The sequence below is a fragment of the Chelon labrosus genome (assembly GCF_963514085.1).
Source record: "Chelon labrosus genome assembly, chromosome: 20".
Lineage (NCBI taxonomy): Eukaryota > Metazoa > Chordata > Actinopteri > Mugiliformes > Mugilidae > Chelon > Chelon labrosus.
In genome coordinates, this window is record NC_140353.1 from 9,434,557 (window position 1) to 9,448,862 (window position 14,306).

Sequence of the window (14,306 nt, forward strand, 5' to 3'; positions counted from 1 at the left end):
ACAGCTTAATCACCTCCATGCAGTGGGAATGCGCCGTAAACACTCCCTTAGCGAAAGCACTCATTTCTGCTACTTCATTAAACAACCTGCATTAAGATGCAAACAGCAGGAATGAAAATTAACAGGAAGCGATGGAAATGAGAGCAAACATGAAGGAGGAGAGGCGGCGGGGTTATGAAGGTATCCCTACATTTACAAATGCACAAAAACATGATGCTCGTTTCAAGGAGAAATCAAGCCTGTGGGAATTTAAAAAGAAAAAAAAAAAAAGAAACTGCAAGCCCTTTCTCTCACCCACATTGCATGGTGTATGCAAGGTTAATGTGCCATGCTTTATGTGTCAGTGGATTCCACGTGGGGTTAGCTGGCTTTGAAGTGGAACTGTGACAGATCTGGATTAGGGGGCAAAGTGTAAAGGTCTGATGTCGGAGCATGAAACGAATTAGGTCTTATTACGTTCTAATGCAGCACTAAACAGCTACCATCTATGCCAAAGCACACTGTAAACAAGGCTTTTGCCACTCATAAGCGATGTGACGTACTAACACTTTGAAATAAGAGTACAGATGCTCTTCAGTTGATCCACCTTCTAAGCTCTCTTTCTTTTTCTAATCCATAAAATAATCACACGCAAGGTGAAGCTATCGAGTAAAACAAAGAATTTCTGAGGTATCGTTTCTGTGTAGGGTCCGCATTTCGAGGGTCTGTCAACGCTGTGGTAGCCCCTCGGTGGTGGCCTGGCTGGGGAAGAACAGATGGCAGACTGAGATGGCTTGTGCCTCTGTTTTCCAGGGTCGCTGAGCAGCCAACATTCGAACACAGTGACTAGACAATAGCTATGCAGCAAACCTAACACCCCCACCACCCCCACAAAGGTCCTCCTCCACGCTCATTATCAGTGACTCCTGCTCCAAACATCACCAAACTATCCTGTCATATTGTCGCTAACATCTGTTTTGCAAACACACACACAAAGCAGCGGGTGTTGTCACGAAAGCAACGTGATGACTCTTTTTTCCCCCTTGCGTCTTTCACTGATAGTCTCGCATTCGGGCGGCGGCAGTGAACCAAACTGTCGCCCGGGTTGCTACGGGTGACTGGAGAACTGACTTTTGGGCTCCAGAGGCAAACAAGCACATGACAGATTAGTGTGTGGGCCTCCTCCAGGCTTCCACCTCTGTGACCCTTAGGAGCCCCCTCTTTACCCCCTCCTCACCCTTGCTCTTACCCCTAAACCCACTCCCTGCCTTCCCTTTGTCTCCACCCTTTCTTCGTCCTAACTCACAACAACCTAAGGAGATAGAAAAGGCCCACCGATATGCAATTTCCTTGTGATATTTTTGCCTTTAAACTTTTTAGTAAAAACTTTTTCTGATAGCTATTTAAAGAAATTAAAAAAAAGCATAATTATACTCGATTACAAGCAAGTGTATATTCAGAAAAACAGAAAACAAAAGGACTGTGGCTCTGTGCAAACTGGAAAGATAGAGTAGGCACTAACAAATATGGAATAAACAGCTTTCGGCAGTTCAATGTAAAAGGAGGAAGGGCTTGGGTGTTTCAAAGTGTTTGCAGATGTGCGTCTCCACCAGTTAAATGCTGCTTGAACAACACGCAAGGATTACAAGGACTAGAAAAAGCTTAAACAAAACTGGTGATACGACAAGGCCGGCTGTTTAGTCTACTCAAACAACGTGCCCTCTCTTTTTGAGGGATGGACTCGTACACTTGTTTATCGTATGGAACAAACATCCGTTGCCAGGGTTTGGCCTTGCCTGCGCCCATGTCTTGCGAATGACCCTAGCTGCCTCTTTTATGTGCGTCTATAAAGGGCGGCGGAGGGAGCAGCTCCCATAGGAGGGCTCGACCCGACGATGACACCCTGTTGTCATGGAGACTAATGCTATGTTGGGAGTGCGTGTGTGTGTGTGTGTGTGTGTGTGTGTGTGTGTGTGTGAGAGGGTTGGAGGGGGTAACCGCTGTCACTAGTGTATCTAATGATGTTTGCGGCACAGTACTCAACTCCTCACAAAGGTCCTCACTTTGGTCAACGCCTGTGTTTGCAGGGTTCACGCTGCTGCTCTGGCACGTTTGAGCCCTTGACATGTATCGAGTCAATACTCATTACATTTTGGGCAACAAATGCCAATTAAGTATTATATTTTTAAATCTAATTCAATCATGCATAAGCATTTCTCATCTGAACACTCAGTTCTACTTCACAGTCCAAGGACTCTCTAAATGACCAAAGGATATATCGCTTCCCTTTCAAGGAGCCCAGGGGACCAATACACCTGGCTTAGCAGCTTAACAGCATTTCCCCAAACACCCAGGCCAAAGGGTGGCCCAGCACAGAACCTGAGACGCTTGATTCTTGAGAGGGCTACCTCCTTACTCATCTGACTGACCACTCTCCCTCTTTCCGCACGTGATCCCTCCCGCGCGCACGTCCACATGCATGCAAACTTTTTTAAGCTGGCCCCGTTTGCTCCTGAGGTCCCCTATTTATTTTCATAGGTGTTTGAGGGTTTACACTAGTCAAAAGACAAGGCCGTAGCCCAGAGTGGTATCTTTGTATCTGAGTGCTTCCTGTTTTCATTGCAAGGCCGACCCTTGTCTTTACAGGGGTGAGTTAGGGCTAGCGGGGGGTGAGAGGGAAGCAAGGCCAGGGGCGCCAAGGGGCTAATTGCAATTTTTTGGGGTTTGCTTTTAGCCAACACAAAAGGGCACCACTTTTGCAACAGTGAGAAAAATTTCCGACACTGCCTTTTTTATTATTATCATTCTCTTATCATTTCTATTCCTCTAACTAACATTTCCTTCCATCTACCTATCCAACTCTGTCTTCCTATCCTGAATTCTGTAGTCCACGCTTTTGAAGTACAGCAGAACATTTTACCCCTAACAGTGAAGTTTACCTTTCTGATAACATAATCTCCCTGTAGTATTGAAAAGCTTATACCAACAGTCTGGGATTTCCCTTCCCCTAATGTGGCTGGAAGACATCCAGAAACTCATGGCAAGGGAGGGGGTGGTGGTGGTGGTGGTGGTATTAGAGTGAAAGAGTGGGAGGGAGGATAGAAGAAGGGAGTGCAGAGACAGTCTGACCCTCTTCTGCCAGCTCACGCCAGCTGATCTGTCCAGCCGTTTGCCAATTACATATGAGGCGCTTAAGGTTGCCAGCTCACGTGCTCTCTGGTGCACGTACATATGGCCTCAACATAAAAGAGGTCGGGGTTATCACAGCTTCTCTGCGGAGTAACAGCGGAGTCTTTTCATGTTGTTCGAGATAAATATAGTGCAAAAAAAACGTATTTCCTCCCCAGCTGGGATTTTGGCAAGGTAGGATTGGCGGCAAACTTGAGGTTACGTTCTGTATCTCACATGAAGAAAACAATCTCGGGATTTCTCCCAAGAGAGTGTGAGGTCAGATTAAAGCAAGGGAGGGTGGGAGGCGAGCGGGAGAGGGCAATTTTGTTATACTGAATCTAAAAGCCAACAGTTGTTACTATTGGCCTGTGTTGTTTTTTTGTGTGTGAAGGGGGGGGTCCCGTCCTTTTGAGCTTTTCAGAAGATGTGACAATGGCTGGATGTTGAGAACATATGTAGAGAGACCCCTGTGGCTCATGGAAGAGGAGCTCCATGCTGGCCCCTCAGTTTGAGAAAATACAAGGCCGCTCCTTTCACTCCTCACCCCTCAGTTAATGAATGCGTGAATAGCAGAATACCGCTATAGGCCATTCAGGGGCCAAAGTCCCCAAGAATTCACCCTTGCACAAACGCATCCAGCTATGGCAAATACATTTGCTTAACAAATTAAAAGAAAGGAGAATGGGTGTGTGTGTGTGTGTGAGTGAGAGAGAAAGAGAGAGAGAGAGTTTATGGGTGGGAGAACTGGATGGTGAGAAGAGAAGGGGGATAATTCAATTAGTCCTCTTCCTCAGAAGAGAAATGAAGGCAGGTTAAAAGGGAGGGATTATTATTTGTACAAGACTAGCCAGGGCTTTACACAAAAGAAACAAATAAAGATTGGAGAACATCTACAAGCAGGGGATGTGATAAAGGGACTGAGGGACGGAGAATAAGAGAGCCTTGGAAAAGTGCTGAATTAACCAGCTCTCTGAAAAATGTGCCCAGCTCGGGTCTTTGCCCCGCCTTCCCCTACCGCTCTTTCAATTTTAAAACAATTCTAAAGAAAATTGTCGGCGACTCCTCCAGAAGGTCCGCGCAGACGGGAGCGCTGGAGCCGTGTGTGGCTTTCCCCAGGAAAAATGCCAAATCATGAGTCTAAACATTACGTGTGTTTATGTACTTTGAGCATGTGCGTATGAACATGAACGGTAAATTCCGCCTCAATAAAACATTTTTTGTTTGTCCCACTCGTACACAAAGGAGGCCTACCCCAAACACAAGAGAAGGAAAAAGACCTTAAGCAGAAAAGAAAAAGTTCTCCCAGATAATAATGATAATAATATATATAAAAAAAAAAAAAGTTTAGCCTCCCGCCCGCCTCGAGCCTGTGAATGAAGCGCGGTCTTTACGGTTTGGTGAGAGCTCTCCAGTCAGGGAGCGATGGAGCTGTGAACAGCTGTGAAGTCATTTTGATAATGATGAGAATAATAAGCGTGCAGACTGGCGTGGTGGAGCCGCTAAGGCCTGTGAGGCTCAGGGCTTTGCTGTTGCAGCTTCACTGCTCCTGAATAGATAAAAGTGATTAAAGCACTCCTGATTATCCCTGACCAATATGTAATGGATTTACAGCCCTTTCAATTAGGCTGTATTTGCTGGCCGCTTATTACTGGGGCTTTTGGTTAGGTAATCAGGGTACAGGGGCTTTGAGAAGGGAGTGGGCACTGTGGCGGTGGCGGCGGCGGCAGTGGTGGGGGCTGCAGGGTGCACAGGGGGCACCTGACCCTCTTATATGTGTGGACGATCTGCAAGACAGGAGCTCGGAACTAAAGTCTCTTCTACTTTCTCTTCTTTTAACTTTGCCCATCCCCCTGCATTGTCCCTCCATCTCTCTGGGACAGGGAGGCACGAGCTCAGGCAGCTTATGTGTCCCGGCGTGGCCACCTCCTTCTGAAATCTGACCTGTGTTGCAAAATCAATACAGCCTGATGTTCTGATAATGTCCTGACATTAGCAAGGGTGAGCGGACATGCAGACCACCCCCTTTTTACCAGGACACACACGGGCAGGCATGGACAGACACCGAGAGAAAGCAGCCAATGAGAGAGAGATTATTTTACAATTTTTTTTTTAACTACTGCAGCATTTAAATACTTAATCTAAGCAGCATCTCAGTATGAAGTGAATGAGCCAGTGGCTGACTGAACTGTTTGACAAACAAACAATTTCCCTGCGAGAAGTGTGCAGGAGAGGTAAATTTGAATATCACCAACAATCGGGTTTTAAACTGACCAAGAGGTGAACACACGGAGCCCAAAGAAACACTGCATCTCAAAACACAAATCTGTACCCCAAATCTCTGCACACAATTACACTCACACCAGTAACTACCACTCCTTCTCCTAATCTCCCGACAAACAGCAGATCTCATATTAGAGCAAATGTCCTAGACGGTTGGGCCCTCTTACCCAGAGTGTGCTGAGTAGAGTAAACAGTCCAGTCTGATTAGATTGACCTGGTCACTGTGTCCGTCTGACAGGTGTCTGACAGGTGAGCATCACATCACTGCCGTCACTCACTCCCACGCTGCCTCAGTAGCTCCAATGTGACAAGTGTGTGTGCGTGCGCAAGTGGGGTTTGTTTTAATGTGTGTGTTTCTAGCCGGGTTGTTTCTCCAGAATGTGTAAAAAAATCCAAAAATCAAATGCTTACCGTGAGATGCTGGAACAGCCACGCCCTCATGATGTTAGTGGCCACCTTAGGGAAAATGCCACGCTTTTTCTGCCTCTTCTTATCCTTGTCCGGATCATCGTCATCCCCTGTTCCAGGCGATGCAACGCTGTTGTCTAAGCCATCTCCTGGACGGAAACCAAACCCAGGGTTAAATAACATCCCCGACCACATCGCTCGCTCACTCACTCAAAAAAAAAAATCCTGGTGTAAAACCCCCAGAAGCTGAAACAGAAGTACAGTCAAAACTGAGTTTAAGGCTCATGAAAGATGGATAAATGGACAAATACCACGGGCAAGTATGAGGGAATTCGAAAGTGCTGCGCTTAGGCCGAGAGAATTGCCGGAGCAAAGCCGGTGTTGGGTGGTGAAGATGTGGAGGTGGAGGGATTTAGCTGGCCTTAGACGGAGGCCGGTACAGAGAGAGAGGGGTTTACACAGAGGCCTAGCAGAGCTGTTCTATACCCAAGAGCATGAAGGAGGGGAATAGGGGTTAATGACTGCAATGTTATGGTTGGACGCTGAAACACTAGGGTCCCCCGTTCCGTCCGTACAGTAGAAGAAAGAAAAAATGGACAAGGAGCCTTCAAGTACAGACTCGGACTCATGTCATTAATTCAATTAAATTTGCATGCTTGACATAACGTGGAGCATTTTTTCCATCTTTTGAAGAGAGCCAACGGGGACGGGATGGAGTTATGCAGACATGTACGTATAGTAATACACAAACATTCATGAATTCACGACACTGAGTATTAAACTAGATATGTGATTTGGGGTGGTTCATTGTTGCACTTCGATGCACATAATGGACTCGTCGTCTGCTCCCCCCCCCCCCCAGCCGGCTCCCAACCCTGGACCCCCCCACCCCCGCCCATTCCGCCACAAGATTAGCATGACAGGCCAGCGGCGGCTTTGCCTGCATTAATGTCCATCAGCGTTTGATTTCACGAGGAAAACATGCACACACACTCTGGCACGATTTCTCCTTTAAATTGAAGTTTCCATCTCTGTCCCTCGCCCTTTTCTTGTTCCTCTTCCCCGGCATTAATTGTGCATTAGCAAAAATGATTTACTTTTAACAGTCATAGTTATTTTTTCTTGCCCCCGGGCACGAATGCCTTGAAAGCCTTCCTTGAGGGCATCTAAATTATGTATCTGAAAAACTCCTTCACTAAGGAAGAGAAGGACCCTGACATTCTCAAAATTCAGACTCGCACGTCCTCCTGTTTTTGGGGAGGCATCAATCACGAGCACCTATACAAGCCTTAATCTCGCATAAATATTTGAACTAATAACATTAAAAAGGGGGGAAAGAAAAAGGATCCGACTGGTGGCGTAATCAAATGCAAAATAAATGAAGAATACAAGGACAGCAGGGGCCCGTACTTCTAACTACTTTTCCCACTTTTTTTTTTTCATTCCTCCCCCTTGTTTCCCCCTCTCTTTTCCTCTCTGTCTTTCCTCTCTGTCTGTGCACACTGTTTTCCTTCCACATCATTAGTGTGGAGCCACACGAAAGAGGAAAACAGAGAAGTGCCGACTTTGCGCTCCCTGTGTGAAGTTAAAGAAGCAACAGCCCTTGTGAAGGACATATGGGAATAGGGACAGAGACTAGGGGTGTTGTAATTGTAGAATGGGCATTCATTAGTTGCAAATGCCATAAATCCCAGGCTAAGTACGAATCCTTGTTCAGGAAAGCCTAAAACAATAAACGCAGGTCTGGCAGTAGCCCTACCCTGACTGTGAGGGGCTTCCTGAGAAATGCGACCCAGACGGAAGCTAAGTCTAACTCCCCCAGTTTGCTTCCAAACTTCAATAAAAACACAACTAGTGAGCTGTGAATTTTAACCACCCTCCCTTTGTTTCTCGGCTTTTGAGCTTCGCTGAATAATGTTGATACACAGTTTGGTGTTTGTTTGTATGCCGCTAGGTTTTGTGTTGATTTTCGAGCTAGTCTCCAAATCCCTCTCCTGCTGTGAGCAGTCAGGCTCATCCAATAGAACCACACAGTGGCCAAAAGGCTGGCAGATTAATTTTATTGACGTTTCCATTTTCACTGCAATGCGATAGCCTCCCCCCTGGCCAGGGCCAGAGCGACCCGTGCGTATTTACAGACTGACCTGTCACTTCATTACCCAGCATGCTCGCTGCCTCCTGCCCCAGCCCGCAAGGATGAAACCAGACTCCGGTGCTTTTCAGCTCCTCTCCCTCCCTAACATGCACTTGGTTACTGACATGTGTCCACAGATCGGGGCATGTGGCACTCGAGCATTAATTCTGTGCACACTTCCAATAGTTGTTTTTGATTAACCGTGTATATATAAATGCGGAAACGCGTGTATTCCGAATAGAGGAGCGGCGGAAAGTGTGGACAGAAGATGAAAAGAACAAAAAAAAAAAAAAGAAAAACAAGAAGAAGCAAGAGCAATAAAGAAGGAGAAGAAATAGAATAAAGAAGATCCAACTTGCACAACCTCATTACATCTAAAGGAGAGCTGGTGCTTTGCATCCACCCCCACTCCTTTCTTATGAGCGAGAGAAGGAACGCTCCAGGGCAAATTGTCCCAAACGCTAATGGCTCCTGACTGTTCCCTGGCAACTCTGCCATTCTAACCTGTGTGGATGTGCACTCTGGAAAAAAAAAAAAAAATCGGGTGAGGAGGAAAAAAAAAATAAAAAAGTGCAGGGCAGAGCAGGGGGAAGCGTCCCATCATCTGGCCATGTGACACAGATGGGGGTTGGCTATTAGGAGGCAGCCGAAAGGCCTAGGGGAGCCGAGGTGCTGGAGTGTAGCCCCAGGCACTTTTGGAAAAGCAGCGCCCTTGGAGACGGAAAAAAGACAGCCCCCCCACCCCTCTCGCTCGCTCGCTCGCTCTCCCCTCTCTCCGTCTTCCCCTAGCTTGTCCTCCTCCTCTCTCACTCTCCCTCCCTCCCTCACTTTATCAACATCTTGACTTAAAGTGCTCGCAATGAAAGTTTCGGCGCATATGAAAATACGCACGGAAAGCCGTAATCAGGCAAGATGGAAGACAATGACCGAACGCAACGAGGGCGGGAGAGCGAACGAGCGCACTGGCAAACAAACAAGTCCAAGAGCGCATTACGCTCACATACATTCCCTCTCTCATCACCAGTGGGTGGTTATTAAAAATGCATTCAGATATATCTCCTTGTGAGTAAATTGGTCTCAGGGCTGAGCTCATTAACGGGCTGGGATAGGACTGTAAACACATTGCAACTCTGCTTATCTAATGTTGGCACATTCAGGGTCGCTTCAGGATTTCTTGCACGAAAAGATTTGTTTAGTACAATGTGTCCTACAGTCTCTGCTAAGAGTAAGGGGGACTACATGGGAGTCCTAATGACTCCAGAGCCTGTCTGTGCTTCACGTCTAGGAGGTACCCTGCCCTTATGGGAGACACTGAGGTCTACTCAGCCCTGGGAGTATTATGGATATGACCACGAGCAACACATATTGCAGCTATCAGTACACCGAGAATGGCTTCCCTCTGCTGCTCTACCATTCTCACATACTCAAGTGTGAATAAATAATGACATGTCAATAGCTGGAAAACACATTCGAACCCAGTCATGGTTAGTTATCAAATAACACTCCAGACTGCTCCCTATACCATTAATACACAGACTGAAGAGGCTCTAGACAAGCCTTAGATATTGAGTGTGTGTATTATTCTAAGGGCTGTGCAGCGATTTTGCTCTGGGAGGCCCCGGCATTTGTTTCAGGGTAATGAAGCAAGAGTGTAGAAGCAGTGGCTTATGGAAGCTGTGGTTAAAGTGACTAATTACAACAGACCCCCTACGCCCCCCTGTCAGCCCAAACTAGTCAGGCATGTTCACCCAAGCTCACCCAAATAAGGACAAGAGGGGAAAAAAAAAAAAACTCACGAGGAGAGCAAGGGGGAAAGACGAGTCGACGGAGAACAGAAGCTAACAGTTCTGTTGTCGCGGGAGTTTCTTTAGCCTTCTCTACCTTAGCACGCCATAGTGACCGGGGCCCTCCACCTCTCCCTCCGACACCCTCCTATTACACCACCTCTATCCCGGCAGGCTTGGCCGCAGAGAATGAAGAGAAAAGAAGAGGGGGGATTTAGAGCCTCCCTTTTCGCTCTTTTTCTCCTCAACTTTTCAGCCAACATAAGCGGCGTTTAGCACATTCAGTCCCCCAAATGGCAGCGAATGAGAGAAGCAGTGGGGGCTCCTCTTTTGTCCGTCTGGTTACCCCTTTTATTTACTCTGGATTTACGAAGGGGTCTTTGCCGGCTCTGAGACCACATGCTCTTGACGCACACACACACACACACACACAAAATCTCTTCTCACATACACACATACACAAACATGTAGAGGTTCTATTCACACCAGTGGAACCGCGAGGCCTCTGTTGCTCTGAGGATTACAGGTCTTCTCGCTATAACCGCATGCTTGCAATATGTTTCGCACTGACGTGACACACAACGCAGAGAAGCGCTACCGAGTGGTGTATAATCCCCTTAATAATATAAAAAAAAACACACTCGAGCATCCAGTTTCTATCAGTAAGAAAAGCTGTCAGTGTGTTTGTGTGTTTTTCGTGTGACCACACACCATATGGTTTACTGCACTCATTCAGATCCATACAGTAGATGAGGGCTCTAAACGGAGCTGTTTTAGTGTGGCTGCACCACTGCAGCCAGTGTTTTACGCTGATTATTTCCTGATCTGTGCTTAAACAAGCAGCAGCCCCTTGCACTGGACCATAAAACAACAGCTTAGTAAACAGCAAGCATGCTGACAAATTGGTAGCGCTCGGGCCGGAGTCATTAACAGCCTTAAAACCTGTCAGAGCAATTACAACAAACTCTCTCCTTCAGCAAGTCTCCCTGCCAAACTCAGATGTCACCACCCACCTCCCTCTTTACCACCACCCCCCCCGCCCGCCGCCACCACCAGGACACTGGCTAAAGGTGAGTGAGAAAACGCTGCCATTTTTGTCCTCTCTCTCCTCCAATAGCCACGACACCCCAGAGAAATGAGGACAAACTTCTATCTCAAACACAGCTGTATCTGCATCCTGGGGGCTACAACTGAGTGGTTCCTTTTGCATGAGAAATAATGTGTAGTTGTCTCCCCCCAAAAACACATCATTAAGTGTTCCCTTAAATGAAGTGGAATAAGAGCTTCTAATTAGATGTTTTTTTTTTCTATGTGTGGGGAAGCGAGGCAGTCAGGCAGCAAGAAAGGCATGGAGGGAAGCAAAGAGGGAGGTGGTGGGGGTGGTGGTAGTTGCTCAACAACTCCTGTACCTCTTCTCCTCCCTTCATTCTCCGCCCCTTCTCTAAGCCCCCTAACCCTGCCATCAGGCAGATATCTCTCTGTCATCCCTGGAATGCTGGAGATAACTATCGCCTCTCCACTGATACAAGGCCTCTCTCTCCTCTCACGGGCACAGTGTTGACCCCACTGTGCACATCCCCACCATAGAGGGCGAGGTTGAAGTGGAGGGAACAGAGGGAAAGAAAGGGGAGGGGTGAGGGGTGCAGGGTTGGAGGTAAAACTTGTTTTTAACAGCCAGTTAGACTCTTTTACCTTTTAACCCAAAATATAGGCTGGAGCACAGCCACCTTCCCCTTTCAGCTTCTCCCCTGGAGCCAAAGAATACTGGTCCGTCCAGAAGCAAAGGGTGGCGGCGAGCTGCCTGGTTACTTACTGCCTTTTCTCCAGACTCACTGCCTCTCTTGATCTTTCCATAAGAATATAATCTGACAAGAACCTAAAATACTAGAGTGATTAACCTGCTGCCTGCAACAGGGATGATCTTATTACATCATAAATTAGGGCTTGGAGGATCTCATAATGATCGGTTATGCCTCCTGGGATCTTTAATTTTACTTTTCTTTTTAGTTTTTAGCTCTGCACATATACGTGCGTATATAAACATACAAAAAAAAAAAAAAGTGCTGCTTTTACACAGATGTGGATTATGCATATAAAAGAATGCATGTCAGCCGCGACAAGGCCCTGCCATCTGAAGGGGGCTTTATTTGAGGAGAAAAAAAAAAAAAGATCCAAAGAAAAGAGATGGAATAAAGATGTATAAAAGAAAGGAGGCAGGCTGTTGCAGATGTCAGGACCCAATTTGCATGAATGGCAAAGGGCTAAATTGCAGGGGATGGGGGAGCTACCCTCCACCCCCACAACTCCGCTTTATTTTGGGGGGGGGGGGGGACTAAAAGGGAGTTGTGATGCCCATGACTGCCCCTCACTCAGCAGACAGGGATCAGTGGCTAATGAAGGGCTTTGGGTCTCCACCAGACATTTCACACTCTCTGGCTCCCTGACAACTCCACCCCGCTCGCCATGCACTCGAACGCCGCGGAAGAAACCGCCGCCACCGTTCTTCCCTAGCATTCGGAATCGAATGGAGCTAATTGGTCTCGCAGGTAATCTCAGTTTCTGCATAAACAAATTTACAAACCTGCCGACGTACCATCCCAAACCTTGCTTCTGCATTTGTATTCTTCCTTTATATTCTTCCTTTACATTATTCCCATAACATGTTGCAACAAAGCTGTTCTTAGGGGTTAAAACTATATATCGACACTAGTCACTCTATAATTTATAATTGTTACAATAGAAAAAACAGTCCTGTGCACACCTTCAGAAGCTTCCCTAAATCCTAAGGTTTGATGCTGCATTAAATATTTAAGGAGAGGTATTTCCCAAAAGTATTTGGGGCTACATTGAATTGAAACAAGCACGATCATTAGTCAAAACAAGCTGCTTCCACACAATACGCTTCCTCAAAATGACTAAGTTGCTCAACTTTGGAATGATAATGTTAACGTGGAAGCAGGGAATAAGGAGATGAGACAGAGCAAAAGTAAACAAAGAGACGGAGACCTCGCAGACACATCATATGGATCCATCTGCGAGCAAAGCAATGGCTTTATAATCCCCGCTAGGAACTATTGTATATCAAAGTCTTCTACTGAAACCACCAGAAAGAGCAGCTGCATGCTGGTTGCCAGTTTTTAACCGAGTGTGGTTTCGTGATTCGAAGAACTTATACTGTTTGAGGCTATGTACGACAACAGCAAACGCAGTGATTCTCTACCCTCAATTACAATTTGAAACCAAACAAACAAACTTGATGTTCTCAAACTGAACGAGGACGGCTTGGATTTATTACAGGCATGTTTGCCTCACCTGATGGACAGCGGGATCAAAGGGGTTTAACGGAGAGGAGTGTTTTTCTACGTAGAGCCGGGGATGTAGGTAGAGTAAATGAATTAAAAGGTTTATAAATCAACAAGTCAACCATCAGATTGTAGCCTCTGCTCAGCAGCCCTCTCATCAGCCAAATGCCATGAAGTTTTTTTTTTCCTCCTCGCTCTCCCTCTCTCTTTTTTTTTTTTCTTTTTCACACGAATGTCCTGGAGGCAGGGAACAAAGCGAGCAGAACTGATTACTGCACTGTTGCTCCGCTCCGCCAGTCTAAACTCTGTTTGGCTTCCTAATGAGCTCACTAAAAACCCAATTCATCACCCATAACCCCTTCTCAACCTGCCTTGAAATCCCCCATTATGGGGAGTCAAGGACAGTCCGTTTACAGGCTTTGGTTCTGGGGTCAAGGGCTGCGAGGGGTGGATGGCAGTGGCCGTGACAACAGCGCGGCCAAGGTCATTTTGACACAAGGGATACTTCCTATGCATCCCGTCCGTCCCCCTCAGTGCAGGAATGCGTTGCCCATTCATTCATTTAATAACGTGATATTCTCCGGTGATTGTCACGCTCGATCGATACTTTTCCTGCAAAAAAACAAATCTGTATTTGGCGTGGTGGGTTGTTTTTCTAAGTCTTCCACCAACCTCCGCTGTCTCTTATGCCCCCCTATTTCACAATACCAGCGGCGTCCCAGTCGGAGCGGAGGAATGTCTGGCTCGATGGCTGCAGCAGCGGGAATGTCCCGTTCTAGTCAGCTTTCGCACCAGAGATTTCAAGTTTAATACCCTTTCGTCCCATCCCTGCAAAGACAGGAATTTGGTGGGAAGGGAAAGTGGTGCGGTGGGGGTGGGGGTTTAAAAGAGTAGGAATACAGTCGGTCTGTTAAGAATGGGGCAAGGGAAGGAGAGAGCTAAAAACACAGAGCATTGAAGGTATTATGACAAATTAGCTCAGAAGGTAGGAAATGGGATAAAAAAAAAAAAAAGAGAAAGAGCGCTGATCAGTCCGAAACAGTGAGGTGGAGGAGGAGGAGGACAGCCGAGGGTTGGGGTAAACTCCCACAGTTCCTCATTACATGGAGCTGAAATGATCCTCCTGACACCTGAGCTGTAACCAAGAGATTACAGAATTGATGAATCCTCGGTTTAAAATGCAGCTGTTTTATTCTGCTTTAGTAATTAATTCTTTTTCCGATAGCGTATTGATTAAGCGTAGCCCCT

At 46.7% G+C, this 14,306-nt stretch overlaps 1 protein-coding gene across 5 annotated transcripts in view; it reads right to left on the reverse strand.

Annotated features, from left to right (window-relative positions):
* Window positions 1–14,306, reverse strand: part of meis2a (Meis homeobox 2a) — a 78,878-nt gene that overhangs the window by 39,801 nt on the left and 24,771 nt on the right. For 4 of the 5 annotated variants that reach the window (XM_084568609.1, XM_084568607.1, XM_084568611.1 and 1 more), the window contains exon 8: window positions 5,842–5,987. In XM_084568609.1, the coding sequence (XP_084424735.1) occupies window positions 5,842–5,987 (146 nt within the window). The remainder of the gene's footprint in view (window positions 1–5,841; window positions 5,988–14,306) is intronic. The other variant, XM_084568608.1, reaches the window with a different exon arrangement.